This window comes from Myodes glareolus, chromosome 23 (genome assembly GCF_982192425.1).
Source record: "Myodes glareolus chromosome 23, mMyoGla1.1, whole genome shotgun sequence".
Taxonomy (NCBI): domain Eukaryota; kingdom Metazoa; phylum Chordata; class Mammalia; order Rodentia; family Cricetidae; genus Myodes; species Myodes glareolus.
The window spans coordinates 57,192,138-57,217,752 of record NC_142048.1 but is presented as its reverse complement, the minus strand read 5'-3'; the positions used below and the strand labels follow the sequence as shown (position 1 = coordinate 57,217,752).

Genomic DNA, 25,615 nt, shown 5'->3' with positions numbered 1-25,615 from the left:
TGTACATACAGACAAAGCGTTCATATACATTAAATAAATGAATGCATCTTTAAAAAAAAACAGAAGGAAGGAAGGAAGCAAGCAAGAAAGGAAGGAAAAAAGGAAGAATTGGGCAAATCCAAAAAAATCAGAGAAGCTTAAGGAAGGATAAGCATGGCTCCTCCCACAGACACAGTCTCCTCCTGCAGGCAGGGGACAGCACAGAGGAGCACAGGCAGGGGACAGCACAGAGGAGCACAGGCAGGGGACAGCACAGAGGAGCACAGGCAGGGGACAGCACAGAGGAGCACAGGCAGGGGACAGCACAGAGGAGCACAGGGACCTTCTCAGGGACAAGGGCACTATGACCTACACACTGGAGGTGAGCAGAGAATTGCATTCGCGGGACTGCATCTCCCGCTCTGCGGAAAGAGTCAAGCTGACGCAGCCAGGAGAGCCTGACCACGGCCACCCCAGGCCAGCACGTGAAGAGGTACACCACAGCTACTCTAACCGCTGTGATCACCGAGGGCAGGGTGACAGGGAACTCTGGGCGGCAGCGTCGGCGTCACGGTTAAGCACACCACAGAATTGTCACCCAGCTCATCGGTGTCATCTGGAAGGTTTGTTTGGTCACTTAAAGGATACACAGAAAGAAAGCACATGACCCACAGAGAGGACAAGCAGCAGAGAAACTGATGCCTTAGCTGGGGCTTGACAGTGGGGTGCTGGGGGAACACTAAGGTGGACGGATAGTGGCCAGAGCTGAAACCACAAATCTTACGGAACAAGAACTTACTGAGAGTAACTCAATCACACCAAATAGTGTGGAAAAAAGAGACGTTCTTCAATGCCCAGGAAAATACACTTACATAACAGGCTTAGCTGTGAAGACAAAAGCACTCACAGAAAGAACCCCCATAAAGCCGCTCTCCGGATCTCCTTTTCCTTCAATAAACTCTGTGTGGCCTGCTGGCGACTGATTCTACAAGGAGATTAACAAATAAAAATCCAATCGCTAGCAAAATCTGCTTATTAAAACAGGAAGCTAAAGTCGGCTTCAAACGAGTTTTAACTTGCTTCAAAGTCAAGACTGGACCACAAGAACCACATTAAGAGTCGAAAAGGGCTTTCTTGAAATGCGTTATTCAGAAGGGGCTCTGGTGGGGCATATCACTCTGCAGACGTCCCGGAACACAAAGGTCGTTGCTGAGTGAAGAGTTCCTTCCTTCTGCAGCTTACAGAGCCCTCTGAGAAACACACGGCAGGGAACAAGCAGCCTCCTCGGCTCTTTCTTGGGAAACAGGACCCGACAGAGGCTCAGGCCTCAGTGGCCTGTCACTTAAGCAGCAGGAAGGGTGTGCTCCGGCAAGACTCATGGCTTGCTCAGCTTGCTTTTCTGATACAACCACCTGCATAAGCAGCTCTACCGGCAGTGGTCTGCTCCCTTCCACATCAACGGCCTACAGGCCAATCTGATGGCATTTTCTCAGTCAAGAGTCCCTCTTCCCAGATGATTCCAGCTTGTGTCAAGTTCTCTGCCAGCACACTCTGGCTGACAGAGAGAACTCAGAAGACCCAGCGTGTGCACCCATTAACAAGTAAAAACTAAGCACTGCCCCATGGATTAGACCAAGAGTGAGCCTAAGGCTGAATCCTCCACTTTCCCTTCCTGTATTATTTGTCTGTCCCTAACGAAGGGTTTTGCCCTGTATTTATTGAACAGTACAGAAAACATTATATATAATACATGTAAATATATAATATTATATATATACAGAAGATATATGGATATACAAAAGGAAGCTAATCCACTTGATCTGACAGTGCTCTCCACAAGAATTATAGGCTACATCAAGTGATGGTGACACACCCTTTAATCCCAGCACTCAAGAGGCAGAGGTAAGCGGATCTCTGTGAGTTTGAGGCCGGCCTGCTCTATAGAGTGAGTTCTAGCACAGCCAGGGCTACACAGAGAAATCCTGCCCCCACCCCAAAAGAAAGAGTCATAGACTAACAAAAAATCAGTACCAGGCATGAGGCACCTCCTTCCAAATGATTGACTGAACAGTCCAAGAGACTCCCAAAACAATACAGACTACGGGTATGTGCAACCCTTGGTTAGGGGTTGTGGGTAGGCCCCTATGGCTGAAGACATCACATTCTTAGGACTGGGATGAGACAAACAGGATCTGACCTGAATGCCTCTTTTCTGCAATCTAGCTTCCATGGCTGCAGAAAATATTATACAAGCTGCCAACAGAGAGAAACAATGAGAACAGCCGTATCTAACTGTAACACCCACAAACCACGCAATTACAGCATAGTAAGGTGTACCTAAAGGTACATGCCGCGGGACACGTGGTCATAAGACAGCTGTCTCACTAACTGAAGGCCTACTTAGCATGAGGGAAATCACGCCCCGTGCTAGACATCTAGGCAACTTCAACTAGCTAGTGAGCCCATGGACCTTAGAAAAGAATCGACTGCCACCACTTTGCTAGACCAGCCTAACTCCTCACTGAAAGGCCCAGACCCTCACCCGGCCACCATCCCACCCGCCACTTTGGTAGCCGTGATAGGCTGCAGAAAAGAACCAGGAAGATGTAAGCCCTTGACTCAGCAAGGTGTGCTGAGTCCTCGACCTTGCCAGACCTTGCCCTAATTACTGGGGGAAAAAACTGCCAGGGATCCTCTATATGGTAAGGAACCAATCAGAAGTTAGCTGGCAGGCTCTGGGCGTGCTTGAACCAATCAGAAGTTAGCTGACGCACTGCAGCTCAGAGTCCCTCCTACACCACCCACTGTGTCAGACCGACAGAGGACCCAAGTTAGCTCGTAATTAAAAGACTCTGCTTTTGCATCAGATCTGGTCTTTTGGTGGTTTGGGTGGGGGGGTCACATTCTGGCCACAACATTACTACATTTTAAAGTTTATCCTTATACCCACAGGTAAGTGTAGCCACAACCCCTCATTTAAAAAAGGTTCTCCTTATAGCAGGTGGAGACAGACCAACAAAGAAAACCACAGCCGGACACAATGCAGAGATCAATGAACCACAGGGAGCCCGCTCCCAACAGGTATATCTACGTCACAATCCTGCATCTATGGCTGAAGAACATCACAGAAAAATTTTAAGAGCCAGAACACCAGGAAGTTTGCTGTGAGATAGTCTTTCCCAGAAATGGCTGCAGAAACAAGACCAGAATCACATCTATATCGATGGATGCATGAACACGGAAGGAGGAAACATTTCTCAAAGAACTACAGGCAACTACTGACTGCTGGGAGAAGGAGAAATAGCCTCTCTCAGGGATAAACTACCCAGTTGTCCAAAGCCTTGAAGCCATATATACTCAAACAACAGAACAGACTTAGTGGGTTGTATTTACATATATTTGTGCGCACATATACGTATATATGTAACAAGTACAATCAAAAGAAAAGAGTCGGGGCTGGAGAGATGGCTCAGTGGTTAAGAGCACTGCCTGCTCTTCCAAAGGTCCATAGTTCAATTCCCAGCAACCACATGGTGGCTCACAACCATCTGTAATGAGATCTGGTGCCCTCTTCTGGCCTGCAGACATTCACACAGAATATTGTATACATAATAAATAAATAAATATAAAAAAAAAGAAAAGAGTCTTTAAGGAACATGGGAGGTGTTCAAGGGAGGATGGCTGGGAGGACATGGTGGGAAGACAGGGAAGGTAAGTGATATCGTTCTATTTCAGTTGAAAACATTTTTTTTTCTTTTTGGTTTTTCGAGACAGGGTTTCTCTGTAGCTTTGGAGCCTGTCCTGGAGCTAGTTTTTGTAGACCAGTCTGGCCTCGAACTCACAGAGATTCACCTGCCTCTGCCTCCTGAGTGCTGGGATTAAAGGCATGTGCCACCACCGCCCAGCTGAAAACAATTTAAAAAAAAAAAACGAAAGAAAGAAGGAAAGAAAGAAAGAAAGCATTGCAAGGAAAGGAGTAAGGGATACTTTACTGAAACCTTTAACAGTGTTTTACAAGGGATTATGTTATGGACTCCAGCTGACCCCAACTGATGACCCAGATAACAAACAGCACTGAAAATATGGTTATCAAGTTGATTCATGTGGTTTTCAACGTTTATGTTGGATATTTGTTACAGGAGATTGCTTTAAAACCTGCTGGTTGCTCTCAACAAATGATCACCGCAGAGCACACATGCACACAAACAGACACGCATGAATTCATGACTCTGAGTCAGGGGCATGGAAGACTACATAACTAAAGAGTAAAGCTATGCATTAGTTTAGGCTGTAAACATTAAGACTGTGTGGAAAAACCAAGGCAGGCCAGGTTGGTTGTTACAGTGCTCTCTTAAAGGCAGGTAAAGTTCATAGACTAGGCAGGGGTGTGGTAATGCAAGCCTTTAATCCCAGCATAAAAGAGGCAGAGGTGGGTGGATCTCTGGGAGTTAAAGAAGTCAGGCTGATCTACACAATAAGACCCTGTCTCACAAAAGAAAAAAGAAAAAAAAGGAAAGAAGAAAAAAAGGAAAGACAGACAGACAAGGAGGAAGGAAGGAGGAGAGGGAAGGAGGGAGGGAAGAAGGGAGAGGAGAGAGAGAGAGGGAGAGAGAGAGAGAGAAGAAAGAAAGAGGGAGGGAGGGAGGGAGGGAAGGAGGGAGGGGGGGAGGGGGGGAGAGAGGGAGGGACTAGTGAGATGGCTCAGTGGTTAAGAGCACTGACTGCTCCTCCAGAGGACCCGGGTTCAATTCCCAGCACCCACATGGCAGCTCACAGCTGTCTGTAGCTCCAGTTCAAGAGAATCTGACATCATTATACCAGTGCGCATGAAATAAAGGTAAATAAAGTTTTAAAATAAAAGAAAGAAAGAAAGAAAGAAAGAAAGAAAGAAAGAAAGAAAGAAAGAAAGAAAGAAAGAACTCTACAGGCTGACTACACAGCAGGATATCAGGTTAAGTCTTAAGTGACCTTGAGGAATATTGTTATCTTGGCTATGAGGGCCAACAAACATTCAAGCCTCTGAATGTAAGAGATACTTTCATAAAAATGGCATTGCTACAGGTAACCCGAGTTAATCTGATTTGAAATTAATTAAGTTTGGAATGTGTTTTGCAATCTCTGTAGAAAACGTGGCTGGCTAAGTCAGCAATAGGTCACCAGTTCTGATAGACGCGAACACGTCCTCAAACAGTCTGGAACTATGGCCGGTGCATACGGTGCACAAATGCAGCCATGGTCTCCCTGCTTGGCACAGTGCTGCATATGCAAAGGACTTCCCCAGGAGGGCACCTCCTTGTGCTTTTCAGACAGCTGTGATCTCACTTTCTTGTTTATTTGTGTGCAGTGCTGTGCAGTTGGTGCACCCTTGCATGTGTGTCTGTAAGAGAACAATCTCAGACACCTTCCTCGGGTCGTCTCTACCTTAGTCCTTTGAAACAGGGCCTCTCACGGAACCTGGAGTTTGCTGGTTTTCAGTCAAGCTGGCAATGCACTGGTCCATCTTCCTGTCTTCACCTCCACCTCCACTTTACCCCCAGCACTGGGGTGACAGGCAAGCACACAGGCATGCCAGGCTTTTTATGTGGGTACTAGGTATCCAAACTCAGCTCCCCATACTTGTGAACCAAGGGTCCTTGCCCACAGAGCCATCTCTGCAGCTCCTGCTGGTTTTTGCTTGAGGACCACAAGGGAAAAAAAAAAAAAAGGAAAAAAGCAAGTCCCTAGAACTGTATGGAGTAGCTTCCCTTATGTCTTCACCTCAGTCCTTATGTCTTCACCTCAGTTCCTGGTCCCACATCTGTGGGTTTTCGGAGATGGAATAAGAAGTGTCCGGTTTCCTATTCCGGCACAGGGGCATGGGGTTTGCCCTTTCCCCATTGTGTACTGGCCCTTTGTTAAAAATCAACTGACCGCCAATGCGTGAGTTGATTCTGGGCTCCTGTCACACCCGTCAATCGAGGCACCTGTTGTTAGACTTGTTCATTCCGATTTGTGGTATATTTTCAGGTGAAGTAGTGTGAAGCCCCCAGGGCTCTTCTTGGTCTGACTGCTCTGGTTATTCTGGATCTCCGGAGTTCCACAGAAACTGAGGGGTGTGTGTGTGAACTTTTGTTCTACTTTTGTGAAAAAAAAAAAAAAACAGCATTAGAACTGAATCTGTAGATCATTTTTGGCATAGACATTTAACAATAGTTTCACAATGCACGGACATGTGAGTTCCTTCTGAGTATTTCTTTCTTCAGGTCTTGTCATAAATACTTTAGTTTTATGTCACGGCTTGTCTTAAAGTTTTTATTGCTGTGAAGAGACACTATGACCACAGCAACTCTTATAAAGAAAACATTTAATTGGGGTGGCTCACTTACAGTTTCAGAGGTTCAATCCATTATCATCATAGTGGGGAACATGGCAGCGTGCAGGCAGACATGATGCTGGATAAGCCGCTGAGAATACTACATCTTGCAGGAAACAGGAAGTCAACAGAAACACTGGACGGTATCCTGAGCATAGGAAACCACAAAGCCTGCCCCCACGGTGACACCCTTCCTCCAACAAGGCCAAACCCATTCTAACAAGGCCACACCTCCTAATAGTGCCACTCTCTAAGAGATTATGGGGGCCAATTACATTCAAACTACCACACAGCTCTTTCACCACCTTGATTAAATCTATTTCCAGTATCTGATTTATTTTTAATGCTATTCTAAAACAACTGCTCATCAACTTATTTTTCAGATAGTTCATTGTTGGCATATAGAAACACCACCGACTTTTATAAGTGGGTTTGTGTCAGGGCCAAAAGAAACAGGGACAAAGGGCTAACCACAGTGCCTATTAGGATGCCAAAGCAGATGCTGGCCTCCAAAGACACTCAGCACCTGTGGCTCCTCTCAGTTCTTCTCCCCCCACCCCTGCCCTAAACCCCTAACTCCAGGCTGTGGGCTTCGCTTCCCTTCCTTCAGTTTCCTGTTCCTATGTAATCCTGCCATTTTGGCCTCACGCTTTCTGTGCCCTCGGTTCTTGGTTCTCTCTCTCTCTCTCTCTCTCTCTCTCTCTCTCTCTCTCTCTCTCTCTCTGTCCTTTTTTCTGTCTGACCCCACTCCTCTCGTGCCCTAGCTTACTCTGCTCTCTGTGTCAGCCTACAACTTCCTGCTACTTCATCTCCCTGCTCTGGACTCTCCAGATGTACTCTCCCTCACACCTACAATAAAAACCCCCAGGAGGCCATACCCTCATTTCATTCCATTTGGTGTTCTGGAACTTTACTGTGTGTGTTTGTCCTCTTGACAGGTTTGTGTAGCCATTACATTTTTCTCGGTACGCAAAAGCCTGTTGTCTGCAGGCTCAGCACCATTTCACCGCTTCCTTTCCAGTGTGAAGGATTTTTTGTTTGTTTGTTTGTTTTGTTTTGTTTTTTTTTAACTCCCTTGCCTTATTGCTCTGACCAGCAGTCCTAGCAGAGTCTCGAATAGAGCCCTTCTTAGAGAAAAGCTTCTAGCTTTTATAGTTGCGTATGTTCCCGCTGGACAATGAGGCCAAGACAGTCCCCAATGTGCAGCCGAGAGTGACAGGCAGCTCCTGCCTGGGCAAACCCAGTGAAACAGACATTCCAGGAGAGCTGTGAGCCGGTGGCCTCCTAGGCAGTACAAAGCTCCTTCAGCTGCTGTTTTATCGAAGCACACCATGGCCTGCCCCTAGGCTTTGTGACACTCCTGACTGCTCTTCTGTCCTTGGGACAGGCTTGGGAGTGTGTGCTGTGACGTAGATGGGACATCATGCCTCACTCCTGGCTGAGCCTGGCTGAGCCTGGCCGAGCCAGCCATTCGCAAGCAGCACATCCTGAACTTTGACACAGGACTAAGTGTGCATCTGTCTCCAGGACTCCATGCACCAGGAGTTGACCACAGGACTGATCTCCGTGTAGGACATGGTCTTCATCCAGAATCGGGACAAACATACAACATAAGAGGACACCCTGCCCCATGGCCATGTCCAGCATGGGACTGGAGACTTCAGACACTCAAAAATGTTTCTCAGCTGGGAAGAATACGTGATTAGAGGGAAGAGCGCTGAGGTATTTTAATACATTCCTGTTAAGTCTGGAGCAGAGCCCCAGCCCCTGGCATCCATCCCAGCCCTCTGGACTGGGAGTATATTGGTCTGGACTCCAAATCCCAGCATGCCAGGTCCTGACCCCTCCCTGGGGTCAGGATTACTCCCACAGGGTATTTAAATGGGCTCCCAGAGGATTCCGGGTTGCATGGGCTCCCTGCTTTCCTGTCTCCCCGCCATACACTTGGCCACCCGAGAGCACTGTGCTTAATAAAATGATGGGCATTTTGATTTGGTTTGATCTGATGTAATTGGATTTCTTTGTGCCAGAGGAGCTGTTCTTCTTAGGATTTCTTTTTTCTTAACAATTCCTCCAGTTAGTTGTGTGATAGGCAGCCTTAAGGTGGGACGGTTTTAACTTTGGCACCCCAGTATACTGTTACGCCCTTGCAGTTGGCTGAGATTGCATGCTCAGTACACACTACACGGTGATTTGCACTAGCACACACTACGCGGTGGTGTGCACTAACACACAGGGGTCATGCACACAAACATTGAGAGCTCTTCCCTCCACTCTCTCCTGAGTATGACGGCACCCTGGGAAGGGCACAGCAGGGGCTGGTGATTCAGTCAAACCCAGGAGCAGTTCACCGGGCTCTGATTCCAGCTCAGCCACTTCCTCACTGTGTAAACTCCCTGTGGAGAGAGTCTTGCTGCGGCTTACCAGGGTCCTTGAAAGGCAAAAAACGAGGCCGATAGGGCACAATGAGGCCTCCCCCTGAGATTGGTATGACGCATATCTGCCTGGCAAGACTGTAGCGGGGAAGGTAAATTATCCCACAAGCTGACAGCAGCTCAAGTGCCCCCCCATCATCACTGTCGTCCATTCATTCATTCAAGGATCCTCACTCCCTATCTAGGCAAGCTTCCTCCGGGAGTCACCAGTGGAAGCTATTGAGGAAGAGGATCTTCATGCCTACGGACACGGCTGGGACTAAAGCTTAAAGCTAAATGAGGAAGGAGCTGGAGAGACAGCTAGAAGGTAAAAGCACTGGCTGCTCTTCCAGAGGTCCTGAGTTCAGTCCCCACTCCCATGTGGTGGCTCACAATGGTCTGTAACTCCAGTCCCAGAGGCTCCAACGCCTTCTTATGACCTCTGTGGGCACAGCATACATACGGTACCTAGACGACACGCAGACAAAATATTCACGCACATAAAATAATTTTCTTTTTTTGTTGTTGTTGTTCTTATTGTTGTTGTTGTTGTTGTTGTTGTTTGAGACAGGGTTTCTCTGTAGCTTTGGAGCCTGTCCTGGAACTCGCTCTGTAGACCAGGCTGGCCTCAAACTCACAGAGATCCACTTGCCTCTGCCTCCCGAGTGCTGGGATTAAAAGCATGCACCATCACCACCTGGCCAACAAAAAATAATTTTATCTAAAGAAGAAAACTGAGCCGCAACATAAAAAATGGCGCCTTAGCTAGGCAAGTTGGGTGACAGTGTTCATGCTTTGTGACACAATGTTTCTTCTAGACAACCAGTAGAACTGTAATTAAGGAACACCATGCCTGGGCTCTCTGAGCATTACATAAACACACCCTGAGGAACTGTATTTCATGTTTGCTAATTTAACTCCACTTAGGCCAGTAGCTTTTCAAGAAAATGCCCCACTTGGAAAGTTTCCAGGCTCAGAAGCTTCAATAAAATTCTAATAATCTGGGGCTGGCAAGATGACTCAGCCGGTGTGCAAGGCTGATGATCTCCGTTCCATCTCCAGAGGCCACGGCGGAAGCAGAGAAACAACTCCATAAAATTGTCCCCTGACCTGCATATGCACGCTATGACATGCATGTGCCTGTCTATACACACGTACACGAGCAACGAGCATATTAATGTCTTTTTAAAATTCTAGCAGTCTCTGAGCATTCCACAAAATGAGTGTGGTAAATACACCTCTAATTTTCAAAACTAAAGGAAAAGGCAAACACACCAAACTCCCCGTTTTCTGAAATCCGTGGATTCCATTCCTGTACATATTTACTGGAAGAGAGAGAAAAGCTGTTAACAAAGACTAGTTGCAAAGTTCTCCGAGTCCGTGAGTCAGGACGCCCTGCCCAGCAGTTACGGGACTTTCAAATTACAAAAGCTTCAGGCGCTGAGGAAATCACATTGTCTTTCGAAAGAGTCTTTACCCAGGCACAAAAAGTGTCCACACTGCCTGCCAGCTGGGAGATTCCAAAGTAGCTTTGACAGCATTTGCCAGAAGTTACACTGTAACGAAAAGTAAAATACAACCAGAAGGCTACTCCAGGGGTGCTGAATCCAATGGGAGTGGTGGGCCTCTTTCCCTGTCTGCTGTCCACCTAAAAAGTTTTACTAAGACAGAAGAGGTAGAGACTGAAGCAAAGACGCCTATTCAGCCAACCTCAAAACAAGGAGAGATCAAGGAGGACAGGACCTTCAGCCACAGGTTCCAGGGAGAGAGAGAGACTCCACCAGCCACAGCTGTTTCCAGAATAGAAGACAAAGGAGCCAGAAGCCAAGGAAGACTCCCTGAGCTGAAGCAGCAGAGATGGGATTCCAGCGATAAGGACGACAGCCCTGCTGTCATTTGAACTGTAGCCAGCTGAGGACCTCTGACTTCCGGACCAGGAGAAGATAATGCACATTGTTTTCAGTTTCTGCTTGCTAGAGCAGCAAACCAAATGAACGCTAAACCTAGAGATTGCCAGTGATGGGGGTGGGCTACCGTGTGACATATGTCCACCGTGACATGTGTGAAGTGGCTCAGAAGTGCCACTGGCAGAGGTCAGGAGCAGGCGGGCCATGAAGGAGAACTGGCCTAGATTGCCGAGAATGGCTGTGGAAACAGGCTGTGGCAAGTTCACTTGCGGGGAGGCAGAGGGAAGCGAGCCCCCGCCCCCATCACCTTAGGAAATCCAGAGTTGTGTTATCAGGGATCAGTGGAAAGACAAGGCCTGGGGTTCTGCTGGTGAACCTCTCTTGGAAAGGAGTGAGTTAGAGGAACGTGGAGGGAAGGGACATGGTCTCAGGACACTGATCTGTGTCTGTGACTGGGGGGTAAAGTATTCAGGTGATGAAGCTGAGGACCTTAAAAGGAAATGCTGAAGGTGTGACCTGGCTCTGCTGGAGGTGTAACCTGGTTCTCCCTGCCACCTGCATTAATGCGGAGAAAAGAAAGACAGAGGGCGGCACTGTCATCAGAAAGTAAAAGTGACAGGTGAGGCCCAGACCACAGGGAGTACTCAACACCCAGTCAGGAAAGTCTGCTGTGCCCTGGCTGTGTAGGACAACCTTCTGTTAGCATATCAAAGGACTAAAAGGCCAGAGCACCCAGCAGCAACAGAGAGAGGGCTCTTTGAAGAGAGCAGGCTGTGGCTGGCAGGCTCTCACTCCCCACCCATCTGCATCCCCTTGATCCATACCACAAGCAAAAGCTCTATCCCGAGATCCCAGCAGCAGCAGCAGCAGCAGCAGCAGCAGCAGCAGCAGCAGCAGCAGCACCAACACCACCAGGACAAGGAAGAAGATACAGGGGCTGAGCACAGATGGAGGAGCAGGACCCAGTTCTGAGCTGGGGCTCTGAGTTGCTTTCCCAAACTCATCTCCAGGGGCCAGGCATTGGTGGTGGAAGGCGGGGCGACTTTGAGGCTGCAGCCAGAAAGGGCTGGGACAAACACATGAGGAGTATCCAGCCTGCAGGGGTCTGTACTGGCACCTCGGCTACTTTCTCATATTACTGGACTGCCTTCCAAACAGATCTGAGATTGGTAGGAAACTCACGCCTTGCTTTTCCCCTCTTCTGAAATCTGAAGCTCCAAGACCAGCCACCCAGTTGCTTGTTGTTGCTAAAATTCCTTCCTTCAGGTACCAAGGACAAATCAGGGCATGATTCCACAAGCGTTCACTCCAGGGAACCAGTGAAGTTCCTGGGCTTCCTTACAGAGCTTAGGTGAGTATGACCTCCAGAGGTGTGGGTGTTCCACCCCAAAAGCATTGTATGGGAAAGTCTTTGCTCAGCGGAGATGAGGACTTCCCCATAGCTTCGTTGATAGGGCTCCCTGCCCCAGCTCCTCCCTTGCCTCTAGCCCATCCAGAGCTCACCCGCAATTAAAGCAGACTTTTACACACAGGTGTCAGGGAGCAGCTGGAGGGGCAGCTGGATATCCCATGACCCTCCCACACCACTATGAGGGCATGTAAGCAGTCAACAAGCCCATTACTGGGGAATAATCCTTCTGTACACCGTGTAAATTATGCTCTCATTGGTTTAATAAAGAAGCTGACTGGCCAATAGCTGGACAGGATAAAGCTGGGCGGGAAAACCAGACTAAGGACACTGGGAAGGAGAAGGTCAAAGTCAGAGGAGTCGCCAGCAGGACACGGAGAGGAAACAGGATGTAGATTAATAGAAATGGGTTAATTTAAGTTCTAAGAGCTAGTTAGTAATAAGCCTGAGCTATCAGCTGAGCATTTATAATTCATATCAAGTCTCTGTGTTGATTCTTTGAGAACTGGCGGGCAGAAAAGAAAAGTCTGCCTACAGTCCAGGCACACCTGGATAACCCCGAGATGACGGTTGTTCTAGTCTGTTCAGTCCACTGCTGTGCTTAGGTCTGAGCTGGAAACAGAACTGAGCACATGGATGCTTGGCATCTGTTTGCTAATGCAGGTAACACCACCACACCGCTGGCAGCTCTGATCACCCATCCTGGCCTGACCACACCACAAAGGGTGACCGTCCCTCTCTCTACTACAAAAGGTGAGCACCCTTTCTCTACCAGACCATCTGGGAAAGGTATATGAGTAACCAGGGAATGATGGGAGATGCCTGGACCCAGATAGACAAGGTCTGGACCCTACATGCCTGCCACTGGGATACCTCTGAAACTCCACACTAAGAGAATAAGATGCCTAATGAGCCAGCAAGCCCCTCCCATCCCCAGTCACACCCAGCACTAGTACTTAACAACAAGTTCCAGGTGCCAAACAGTGACTTTGACTTTGAGTGAACAGTCAAGAGTCAAACCACAAATTCTGGGCAGCTGCTGTGTTTCTGACTACAGCTGGTCGCAAAGCCCTCACAGGTGTGTGCTGCCACCCACCTACCTGTCACCTGAAGCAGCACTGAGGTGGAGAGCTAGCAAGTAAGTTTCGGTCAGTCTTAATTATGGAAATTATGCTAAAAGTCAACTGGGGATAGGGCAGGGACTTGACGCTAGTTACTGCGCACAGAATCCTGGACAGTAACTGCTCCCTCTTCTCTGCTCCCTTCAGGTGACTAGCAGCCCAGAAGTCACCACCAAAGTAGGCACCAAATTGGTGACATGGGCCACTGTTGACTCTGTACCTCAGTTCCCCAAGTGTGTGTGCACAGACATCAGGAATGTGGAGAAGCAGCCTGGCCACCCCGCCTTGCTCCTTTGGCTTCACACTTGGTGTTCCAGGAACACAAAAGCAGCCAGGGAGGCAGGGAAATGAGTTGAGTTGCTGGGTTGCTACCAACCCCACGCGAGAAACCAGCAAAGTCTCAGGATATCACATCAGCAGTGTTACAAAATCCTCTGGTGACCAAGATCAGGATGCATCACACACTTGGCCTTGATGAAGAAAGTGGTTCCGCCCGTCAAAGTGAAACTGCTTCTTCATGCCCTTCGGGGATGTGTGCTTTGGCCACGCGTCTGTGTCTAATCCAGAAACATCAAGAGATGTGGGAAAAAAAAACTGACCAATTCTTTGTTCTCCCCTATACACCAAGGGCAGCAGTTAAACCCAGCAAAGAAGCAGAACTCTGTCCAAGACTGGGAAAGGAGTCCACGGACTGACTGGTCTTGATTCTCTGGGATTGTATTCATGGGTGCTCAGTGCCAGGCAAGTGGGCAGCCTGAGAAAAATCAGACGCTTCACCTACAACCTGGAGTGAAGTCAGAGGAATGACGTGGAAACTAGGAACCAGTGCATTCCCCACAAGGGCTAAGGAAGAAACAGGGAAGAGTGGCTGCCTGTGTGGGGGGGGTATATGGGGACAGCAGAGAAGGCGCCAGAGACCACCACTAACTCAGTTTTCATCAGAGAGTGCATTACTAGCCCCGACAGATTGATATGCCCAAAACAAGAAGTCAGAGATTAGGAGCAAGACTTTTGAATACATCAGAACTTGGAGTTTCAGATTTCAGAAACCTCATTCCACGAAACCATACCATTTCCGGGTTTGTTTGTTCATTTGTTTGTTTACTTAAAATATCTTATTTCTTTATCATGGAAAAGGAAGAAAAAACGGAACAAACCAGTACTAACCCATAGTCCAAAACGAAGATGGACCTACCGGAAAAATCACAAATAGTACACGCACTAAAAATAATCGACTACCTATCTTAAAAATGCCAGTACAGGAAGCTATTCCACACACATGACTTGCGCACCAGCCAAGACCTAGCAGTGGGTAAATAACCCTGAGTCGCAGAGGCCGGGCGATTGGAGCTCGGCTTCCCAGTTGCCTTACATCCAGGGGTGCCGATCCAACACTCTCTGCCTCAGTTTTCTCGTTTATAAGGGGACCAATAATAGCAGCTCTGCTCGACACCCCAAGCTGCTTGGCACACCAAAGGAGAGTACCCTGAGGGGGACACTAAAACACCTAAAATGAGGACCAGAGATCTCTTCCAGGATAACCTGGATCTCCGCGAAGACTCACGGAGTGGGCTGAACTGGAGATTTTCCCAATCAGCAAAGCAGGACAAGTGGGGACAGAGGAGCAGTGAACGCCACAGTCGGAAGTGGAGACCCTGCCTGGAGGCAACTCCTCGCCCCCGGGACCCCGAAGACAGACTATACCGGCGGCGCCGCCCTCACCTGCGGTGTCCCAAATGGAGATGTTGAAGGAGCGCCACTGCTTCAGGTAGAAGGCGCCGCCCACGGTGCTGACCGTGTCCGGGAAGCGGCGCTCCATGTAGCGCTGAAGCAAAGACGTCTTGCCCACGTTCATGTCCCCCAGCAGCACGATCTTCCCGTCCGGCTTCCGCATGGTAGCGGAGGAGGTGGCTCCTGCGCCCCTTGGTCACCGGCCCAGGGCGCCAGGGGTAGCGGACCCCGAGCTCTCAAAGACCCCGGACTCCAGTGGCCCAGACCCAAGGTCGGGACGCGCTGATGTGCCAAAGAGGAAGCCCGCTAAGGCTCTCCCGGCCAGTGTGAACTCAACCCAGAGTCCCACGTGGGGTTCCCGGCCACCACGCCCACTCCCACGCCCCCTAGGCCGCCCCGGCCCCGCCTTCTTTTTTCAAGCCCCTTCCTCAGTGCCCTAACACCTCTATCACGCCCCTATTCTTTCCCATCCCTTCCCAACTAAGTTCTTGCTCCCCTGCTAAACCTCAGCCCCACGTCCACCCATTCTTCCCCTTTCCTCCTCATTCATGCTCCGTCCTGCGTCCCTGCAATCGCAAATCCCGTCCCCCACATCATTTCCCTCCCGGTCCCAGAGCCCTGACCCCTTCCCCCACAGACCCCACTCCTTCCCATCGCTCCTCCTCCAAGCCCCTCTCCAGTTCCGCCCCCACCCTCTTTCCTGGAACCCCTCTCCCGGGCCCAGACTACGCCATCACCCCTTCACGTCCCCATCCCCCACCCCTCTCTAGCAGGTCACGTACCGCTCAATCCCCACCTTGGAACTTGTGTACTACCAAATTTGGAGCTTAGGACCTGGGAAGGACCGAAGGTGAAAGTTCCAGAGCGCCTTCCTTCGGACACTCGCGTTCCTCATCAGCCCGGGTTGGCGCAGAGCAGCCCTGAAGTTGGTGACCCGTGACTCGGCGAGCGATGTGTGTCTGGTCCCAGGCACCTTCGGCTCGGTTTCACTTCTCCGCCCCTGCCCACTGCTCCTCGGTGCACCTTGGTTGCACTCACACAGGTGACCCTGGAGAGTTTACCTGACTGGGAATGTCCCTTAGAAGACTGCTGAGGTTGAGGGAGAACACGGAGGGAGTGAGGACACCAGGGGAGACCTGCTAGGTAGGTTTGCTTTTTACTTCTGCATCAAACCTTTTGTGCGGTAAAAGGAAAACTTGACTTTGCACTTGGGGTGACAGTTAGCGAAGACTTTCCTCCCTCCTTGAAATGCTTTCAAAATCCTTCCTCCTGTGGCTCTAGCCTGCAGGGAGGCGGACGGGTGACCCTGGGTCAGGTAAAGCCCAGCGGGTCCTGTTTTTTGAAAGAAGAGGCGACACTCCCTCTGCTAGTGTGAGATTCCACTGAGACAAGAACGCACAGCCTTGGGCGCCCGTGCCCGCTGCGCTGAGATCAGCGGTCTTGGGAAAGTGATGGAAGGGTACGCTCTGGGGCGTGGAAGGCTCACCAGCGTGTGAAACCGGCTCCCTTGAGCCCCTGGCTCCTGCTTGCCATCCCTACCCGCCCAGTGGAATTTAAGTTACTTCTAATTGGTTGAGGATTTGTTGCTATAAAGTTGCCGGGCCGGCTAGGGCAGTAACCGGCCGCCCAGGGGCTTAGGGATGGAAATGGGCGGGGTCTGTGTAAACGCCTAAACCAAGGCCAAAAGATAGCAAACTTTCAGGAATCGCCACCCCCACCTCCCTGCCTCACCCCTTCAGCCAGGGCTACAGAGAGAAACCCTGTCTTGAAAACAAAACAAAAAACAGGTACGTAGAGATAGAGCTGATCACTGTCCTCATGGTGTGTAACAAGAGTTGGTCTATCCGTGGCTTTGCTTTTATTTTCTACCATGGATGTGTAACATAAGATGTTATTTCTATCTTTGTACATATGGCTATGCATAGACAGAAGACAAATGATCAATATGTTTTGTTTGAGCCAGGCATAGTAAGTAGCACATTTACTACCAGTACATGGAGGACCACAGCGAGTTCAAGGTCAGCCTCTGTTTAAAACCTCAGACCGAAGAGGAACATTAAAAAGAAAACCAGGAACATCCTTTGGGCTGAAACTTATCAAAGCTTATATGAAATTTTCTCCCCAAAACTCCCTGTGTTGGATGCTCAGTGCCCAGTTGGTAAATCCAAGAGACAATGGGCGGGAAGAAAGGGGTGTAAGAGCCCTCTGAAGCCGGCTCCTTCCCAGACACCTTTGAGACAGGATTATCAATGTATCAGCTTCCTCTGATGCATTGGCATAATGCCTCATATACAAATGGCATAATGGATTCTCAGTTACACCCTGGTAGGCAGAGAGTTATAGTTTTTAAAGGATGCCCATTTCAAGGGCTGTGGTGGCTGGGTCAAAAACAAGCCAGCATTGGCCTTTCAGTGAAGGGTCAAGAGCCACGAGCTCATAAGATTAAAGTTCAACTGCTAAGGAGGGCTCTAAGCTGTCCACAAAGCTAAGGGGTCAAGGTCCCTGGAGCTATAATTAGCTATTCCTTCTTTGCTGACTCTAACTGAACTGGATGGTAAACCCACAATAATAGGTGGTGTTGGTTATTCCTGCCTATCTAAAGCCAACCCAAGGAGTCTTGGGCACACCCAGCAGCTCTCTGTGGTTAAACCAGACCAGACCAGCTCATTTAACACATCTGTGACGTGCAAAAGCGTGGTTGTCTTTTCACTTGTTCTCTATCCAAAATGCAGCTTTCTCTGTCTGTCCGTCCTTCTATCTCCTCCCTCTGGCACCTGCTGATTCTCAGAACTGTCCGTCCTTCTATCTCCTCCCTCTGGCACCTGCTGATTCTCAGAACTGTCCGTTCCTGACTCCAGCATTTGTCCTTGTCTTCCCTTCTGCGTCTGTTTCTAGACTTCCTTTATCAGCAAGACCAAGAATGTGCCCCGATAACACACCATTGGGAGGTGACTGGATCCTGGGTAAACTGGGAACTGAAGTTCCCAGGGAAAAAAAAAAAGTGGCACCCCTGTCAGGCCAAGGACAAATGACTGAGCCGCTTGCTCACGGAGAGTTAAAATGTTGCAGACCAGAGCCAGAGCCAGATTATCTTGGACTATTTTAGTCCCTTTGAAAGCCACTCCTGTGTCTGACCTAACAGCCTTGTGACTTCCAAAACTTTTAAAATGTAGTCTCAGCATGCTATCAAATGGTGCCGGAGGCCTTAGTGGACGGGAGATTTTCCTCTCCTTGCTGTAATACCCCTACCCCACGCCCTGTGTTTCCCAACCCCTCTGGTCCCTATACCTTGTGGTCCCCACCCCCTGTGGTGCCCAATGCTTGGATTTGTGACTTCCTTTGTAACTAATAAAATGTCTTACAGTTCTAGCAACCTACATCCGTGTTCCTGGGCCACCATCACTCACATTTGGCTCGAGTAAGCTATCTTGCTCCCTTAGTGGTGAGAGTGTGTTTTTGCATTCACAGGGCTCTGAACTAATCAGTGGGCAGATCCCTTGGCGGACTTAACACCCTGGCAGTATTGGGAGGCAGGGCCTAGTGGAAGGAAATAGATCTGTAGGTAACTAAAAGGCTACACCTTGTCAGGTCCCTGTCCCTTCCCATGAGCTGAGCAGCTCTGCCCTGGTCTTCCACCACGCTGTGCCACCCTGCACAGACCACAGTAAAAGGCCAACTGACCGTGGTGAGGCTGAGCCAAAACAAGTCCTTCCTCCTTAGGCTTCCTAGGTCCTCTGTCACGTGACGAAAAGCTGGTAAAGTAATGTCTCCTTCAGTGTGACACCCTCACCGCCATTGTGAACTGCTGATACAGTACCACTAACTGAAGCCTGGCTTATGGGAGGGCTCATCTGTACATTCTGTGGGTCTGCACAAATGCGTGGCGAAAGGCCGCGTGTGTTAGCTGAGTTCTCATCGCTGGCAGAACACCTGACACAGACAACTGAAAGAAGGAAAAGCTATCTGAGCTTGTGGTTTCAGTCTGTGGCCTCGTGGCTCTGTTGCTGGAAGTCCATGGCAAGGCACTAGCATCTCAGAGGAAGGGCGCTGTAGAGGGCAGCAGTCGCCTCATAAAGCTGACGAGATGAAAAAGGGTTCTATGGCTGAAAACCACCCTTCAGACACACCCCAGTGTCCACAGAGGCCCCACCACCCAAAGCTCCATCATTTCCCAACAGCCTGTTTGAATATTGAATCCATCAGTAGACTGAGCCATTGACTAGGTCAGAGCCCCGGTGATCTGGTTGGCCTCGGAGTCATCCTCGCAGGCTCACAGTCACCTGAGAATCTCTCCATCCATCCAGTCAGTCTGACTGCCAAGCGTAACCATCTAGTGCATCGCAGACCCATGCGGAAAGCGCGATGGTTCTAAGGCTGCACATGCGCTGTGATGCGGAAAGCGCGATGGTTCTAAGGCTGCACATGCGCTGTGCGTTCAGCCCGCCCTCGCCAGCAGTCATCGCTCTGATTCTTCCTGAATGTTGTATTGGAGAAATCACAGCACGCAGAGACTGCACATTGACTTCCTTCTCTTACAGGAGAACTTTTAAATCTTTTGTATTTACCCACGCTATCCAGCAGTCATTCAGCGTATTCTTTTCTTAACGTTATGTGGCATATGTTTGGATGTGCACTGAAAACTACGGTCTGTGAATACAGATGGGGCAATAACAGTCATCCACAGGAAAATGAACCAAAGGGGCGTAGTTCGGCTCACCTCACAACACTGGGGTTGGTTGTGTGTGTATAACTATTAACGTATAGAGCTATTTTGACTGCATCTATGTCTGCCTGGTGCCCATGGAGGGCAGAAGACAGCTTTGGATCCCCTGGAACTGGAGTTACAGATGGTTGTGAGCCACTACGTGTGTGCTGGAATTTGAACCTGGGTCCCCTGCAAGACAGCAGAGCTCTTAACAAGTGAGCCATTTCTCCAGCCTCGCGATGTTTGAATTTGTTACAGGCAGCTATGTTAATAGTTAAGGCACTATTGATCTCTGCTAGTCCCTGCCCTGTGGCCAGAACAGGGCCAGGCAGACACCCAAGCTGAACTGTCACACATGGGGTGAAGCCAGCCAAGGGTTGCAGGCTCCCTGGGTGCAACATGAGGTTCTCTGCCAGGGGAATACCATGGCCACCATATCCAAGGGAAAAGGGGCCGGATTTTTGCATCTCATTTTGTAATTTACTCCCAAGGCTTAAAGATACAGACACTTTTAGGTTATACAAGAGAAATAAATGTGTTTTTATCTCCCAAGTGTTTGCTACAATTTTAGACTGTGACCTCAGCAGCTGGGGGAATAAACACGGTCATTCACAGGGCCAGGAAGAGCCTACGGCACCTCTCAGTCTGCTGTCTCTGAAGAAAGCCACCAAGCCACCAAAACTTCAGCTGTGGCTTCCTCCTTGATGCTGGGGATTCCTCTGCGGGGCAGCTCTGAAATATCTGGATGTTGGAAACAGAGGTACTCGCCAGGCTTCAGGCCCCCATGCATGCTAAGCAAACGCTCTACCACTGAGCTACACCCCAACCTGACCACCTATTTTGTTCATAAGTAAACAGATCCAGGAAGCCTCCCTCGAGGTTCTGCACAGATCCTCGTGGGAGGATCCTCGTGACATCCAGGGAGGGGTCTGCAGTCTGACTGCTTCTGGCCTGGACTGAACCAGTTATTGACTTGACTGCTATCCAAACCCTGTAAGAACCAAGTTTTAATGCTCACTTTTAATAATCCATACTTCAAACTGCTGATATGGATGTCAACATGAACCTCACATAATTTAGGAGCTATGTATGACCAGAGTTTAATTCTCCAAAAGTCACTGGCCGCTGCACCAAGTCTTGAGTTTAAAAATGGGATGGCCAGGGTTGGAGGGATGGCTCAGAGGTTTGTCTGTCTTCTCTGGTGAGGCGACTCTTTAAGTCTTTCCACAGACAGTGGTATTTTTATAAAGACCCCACACCCTCAGGTACAGATGCTATCAACGTGCATGTTGAAACGTGTGTGAAAGCCACCAGCACATTAGCCCGAGTGAACAGAATCAGAAATACGGTGGCTTCTTCCGCCCCCTACTGGTGGTGATGGTCAGTACCTTCTCTAGCCTGTTGGAAGGAGCTGATCCAGAGGGTCCTCTCTCACAGCAGGAGGTCGGCCAGGAGTGTGAGTGTGGCGTGACATGAAGACCTCCACCCTTCCCTCACCCAAGCCCTCCTGCAGTGAGGTGGCTAGCTTTCCGTTTGCTCTTCCCCAGGATCCAATGCTCTTCCCCAGGATCCAATGGTGTCACACAGGCGACTCCATCAGATGCCCTTGGGGCATGGATCCAAGGGAAGGACCCCCTCCTGGAGATGGTTTTTGGAGCTGTCTCAGGGCCACCTGGCTGAAATGTGTAATGGTCCTGCTGTGTACCACTGGCCAGGCAGGATCTAAGCACATGGAAGCCGGGCCGGTGGGAGGAGGATAGGAAAATAGAGACGTCTTCCACACAGTATCACCAAAGGCAACGAGGCAGACCTGCAGTTTGGCTGCCAACTGGGGACTGATTTGGGTTCCCAAGTCATTAAAATCCTACCCTAATACCTCATAGCCTGTCAGCTTATGGGTAAGTAGGGTCATTTCATATGTAATCCGTTAAGACCATACAAAGCAGCCACATACCACGACTGGTGTAGGAGGGGAATATGAACCCTGAGATGATATAAAGAGAAATACAGAGAGGCAGGGACAGAAACTGGGGAAACCCCAGGGACACCTCACCTCCAGGGGCTGCACGAAGAACCATGGTGGTCTGTGGACTTCTGAAGCAGACACCTTGACTCTTGTTTCTAGTCACGTAGCTGTCCAGCCCGAGGAGGGCAGCCCAGGCTCTCCTTCATGGACATTGCTCTGGACCCTGGTGACCCACCCGCTTCCCAGGGGTCAGCGCTTTCCTGAGTGATATCCCAGCTTTGTAGTTTGTGGGGTTTTCTTTTTTCTGTTTGTTTGTTTGTCTTTAAAAACACAATAAAAGGGATTTCTTCTCTTCCCAGTGTACTAGTGGCTTTCTATTGCCACGACAAGACACCATGGCCAAGGCAGCTTATAAGAGAAAACATCTAATCTGGGGTCTGTTGTGGCCAGGCTGTTCCCACCCAAGAGAAGGAGACCAGATGAACTCTTTGTGAATTTGAAGTTTTTATTGAGCCATCCAGACCTGCCAGGAGCACTCACTCCTGTGACTACAAGATGACCTCGAACAGGAGGTATAGAAAGGTCAAAACCACAGGTTTGGTACATTTCGTTGGTGTGGCAGCTAGCAAGCATGAACTTTTAATAAGAATAGGGCACAGCCGTGTCATCGCGATGCTTCTGCCTGATCCAGAGGGGAGCAGGAAGCCTTGCAGTCACAGAAGCAGAGCAACAACAGGTGAGTCACAGGTCCCAGAGAGCGTTAGGAATACCTGAGGGCCAGGCTGGTCCTAGTTTTAGTCTGAGGTTGGGTCAGGATGTAGCAAATGTGTTTTCTCACTCAGGCTCAGAGTGCTCCAGAGGGTTGGAGTCTGTGGTCATCACGGTGGGGAGCAGGGCAGCAGGCATGCTGGAGCGGTAGCTGAGACCTTCCATGTCCTGGTGCATGAGCAAGAAGCAGAGAGAACCACCTGGGAATGGCTTGAGTCTTTTGAAGCACCTCTAATGAGAGCTCATAATTCTTTCCAGCAGTTCCAACTCGGAACCAAGAATGCAAATGTGAGCCTTTGGGGGTCATTCTCATTCAAACCACCACACCCCTATGACTCATCCAACAAAGCTATCACCTGGAGCCCAAGTGCTCAAAGGCCCAAACCTAGGGGAGGGCTTCAAACCACCACACCTGGTGTCGACTTTCACCGACCTGACCTGTTCAGATCTTGCCTGCTAGACCTGGGATCTGAGGCCCTCAAAAGGGAAGATGGCGGTGGAGCGCTGGAGACAGCCTCCCTTCAGGACCAGTGTACTTTACACACAAACGCAACGAAGAAAGCAGCGATCCAAGGAAGGCTGTGCAAGTCCAGAAAAACATGCACATAGACGTCAGGAAGCGCATGCTAGATATTAACAGAGCAGCCCTTTCCCAGAACTCTCTCAGGACAGACCAACTGAAACACAGTAGCCTGGCACGTGCTATAGATCACATCTGGGGAAGCATGGAAGCAAGGCAGAAGGCCACATCCAGACTGGGTTCTATAGCTGTGTCCTCACATCCAACAAGAATAAACAGGGCTTATAAACTGAATGCAAATGTTTAACGCAGGAGGCAGGAAATCACATTCAGGAATAATCCAGGGACCAGAATGCACCTGAGGTAAAAGGCCTTCTGCCTTTTACGCCGGGGTTCTCTCACAGTTCCTCAAGGCACCGTTCACCATTCTTCTGACTGTGTACCAACACCGGGATTTTTTTGTTTTGTTTTATTTTTTGTTGTTTTTTGTTTTTTAAGGTATTTATCAGGGCTGTTAAGATAACATGACTCTGTGGTTAAGAGCACTGGCTGCTCTTCCAGAGGTCCTGAGTTCAACTCCCAGCAAACATGTGGTGGCTCACAACCATCTCTAATGAGGTCTGGTGCTCTCTTCTGGCCGGCAGGGATCCCTGCATGAATAATACTATGCATGTGATAAATCTTAAAAAAGAGAGAGGGGGGAGAGAGAAAGAGAGAGAGAGAGAGAGAGAGAGAGAGAGAGAGAATGTGTTTATCAAAAATAAGCTGGAGAGATGTCTCAGAGGTTAGGAGTGGCTACTGCTCTTGTAGAGGACCTGAGTTTGACTCCAGCACCCACATCAGGCAGCTCGCAACTGCCTGTGACTCCAGCTCCAGGGGGTCTAGCACCTGTCCTCACCCAGCAAGTGCACTAACTTGCACACATCCACACACAGAATTAAAACAAAAATGAACCTCATGTTTCCTGTCTAATTCCAAACTTCTATTTTACCTTGTAGTTTGAGATAGGGTCTTGTGTAGCCCAGGCTAGCCTTGTACTAACTCCTGATCCTCTTGCCTATGCCACCCACATGCTACCATGACCTGCTCATTTTCACTTTAAAATCATTTTGGTTAATATCAGAAATAAGATAAAGTGACTTACAGTCCTTACTGCTTAGCAGAGCAGGGTGGCATGGCCTGTAGAGTGGGAAAGAAGAGTCAAGGATGATAAGAACTGGCCACAATCCCGGGACCAAGGGTAAGGACACAAACATGCCTCCAGGGGACAACAGTACTACCATGATGGTTGCTTTGGGGTTCAATCAGAAGGAACAGTGTCTTAAGCTCTAACACAGTGTTCTAACAGCTTGCCAGATGTGATGGGGGTGGCAACCTTAGCCTCTTCCTCCTCCTCCTAGATAAAGAACATTGGAATGGATGGGAAATGACAGAAATGTCCTGGGTTCTACTGCAGGGGTGACCTGTGAAGAGCCAGCAGCCGGTGAGGTGTATAACCATTTATCACCTGAGATTAAGAGCCTGCCCCCTACCCTGGCCTTGCTTGGCAGCAGCTTTCTCCAGGCCACACAGACCTGTTTCTCCATTACCTTTCTCATGGCTTGTCTAAACAGGAAATAAGAATTTCTCAGACATTCGGTAAGTGGCACCGTAACCATGAATTTGCCCTTATGCAGACTTGTTTAGTTTTGCAAAGAAAACTAACTTGTTGGAACGGCAATGTCTGTCATCTCAGAAACCCTTGAATATCCACACTTAAAGCACTTCGTTTTACCTGCAAACAGAATTTAAGAGCCTCAATAATGAGTTCACTGCATTACATGGAAGATGCCACCAGGGGTGTGTATGTGTGCACTTTTTACCGTAACACAAGGGTACTGTGAGGGCATGAGAAAAGTCCTCACACTTCATCTCCACTCGCTTTCCAGTTTGCCTTAGGTCACGGCTTATGAGCCTCTGCCATGGATGTCACGCCTTCAAGTTAGGTTTTGTAACTCTGGAAAAAAAAGAGGAGGGAAAAAATGAGACATTTCTCAACAAATGTACTAATGGTTCTTGAAGATCAACTGAAGATCTCATTCATAAAGCAACACAACTTGCTGGCCATAAGAGCCCTTGCAGGGGACAAAGGACTTTGCAGAAGGAAGCCCTGGATAAAGACACTGAAGTATTGCAGCTTTGTAGGGGAAACTGTCAACATAGTCGGCACCCCAGTCAGTGACAAACAAAAAATACCCCACGGCCTCCAAAGTCAAGTCTGCTATTATTCTTGTGGCTGCCCATCCTAGTCAGACTTTGCTAATATAGTCTTAGATATGGTTTCCACTGCTGTTATTAAACACCATGCCCAAAAGCAACTTGGGGAAGAAAGGGTTTAGTTCACCTTGCAGCTTCTAGATCCATCCTCCAGGGAAGTCAAGGCAGGAACTCAGGGCAGGGACCAGGAGGCAGGGACTGACGCAGAAGCCATGGAGGAGTGTGGCCTACTGACTTGCTCCAAGACTGAAGAGCCAGGACACAATGCAGAATAGTTAACTGTGTAAAGATGTGTTACATTTGTTTATGCTGTGGAATATTACTTTAACTGTGTAAAGATGTGTTACATTTGTTTATGCTGTGGAATATTACTTGAACTGTGTAAAGGTGTGTTACATTTGTTTATGCTGTGGAATATTACTTGAACTGTGTAAAGGTGTGTTACATTGTTTCTGTTGCATTTTTTTAAACAATGTAAGGATATGTTA

At 49.0% G+C, this 25,615-nt stretch overlaps 1 protein-coding gene and 2 long non-coding RNA genes across 7 annotated transcripts in view; 2 read left to right on the top strand and 1 right to left on the bottom strand.

Annotated features, from left to right (window-relative positions):
• The window catches only part of Rab20 (RAB20, member RAS oncogene family), a 26,778-nt gene extending 11,703 nt beyond the window's left edge, over positions 1 to 15,075 (bottom strand). Inside the window, exon 1 of the mRNA XM_087901119.1 lies at positions 14,904 to 15,075. Within this exon, the coding sequence (XP_087757245.1) occupies positions 14,904 to 15,075 (172 nt within the window). The remainder of the gene's footprint in view (positions 1 to 14,903) is intronic.
• Positions 7,759 to 9,263, top strand: LOC146890522 (uncharacterized). The gene is made up of 2 exons (XR_014998671.2): positions 7,759 to 8,053; positions 8,952 to 9,263. It is a non-coding gene; the product is annotated as an uncharacterized LOC146890522 (long non-coding RNA).
• LOC125414321 (uncharacterized) lies at positions 10,201 to 25,615 on the top strand. Of its 5 annotated transcripts, none has more exons than XR_015736227.1 (5): positions 10,201 to 12,003; positions 12,724 to 12,813; positions 13,329 to 20,377; positions 21,943 to 22,319; positions 24,272 to 25,615. It is a non-coding gene; the product is annotated as an uncharacterized LOC125414321 (long non-coding RNA). The 5 variants fall into 5 exon arrangements; XR_015736226.1 differs by having other exon boundaries at positions 22,613 to 25,615; XR_015736225.1 differs by having other exon boundaries at positions 22,610 to 25,615.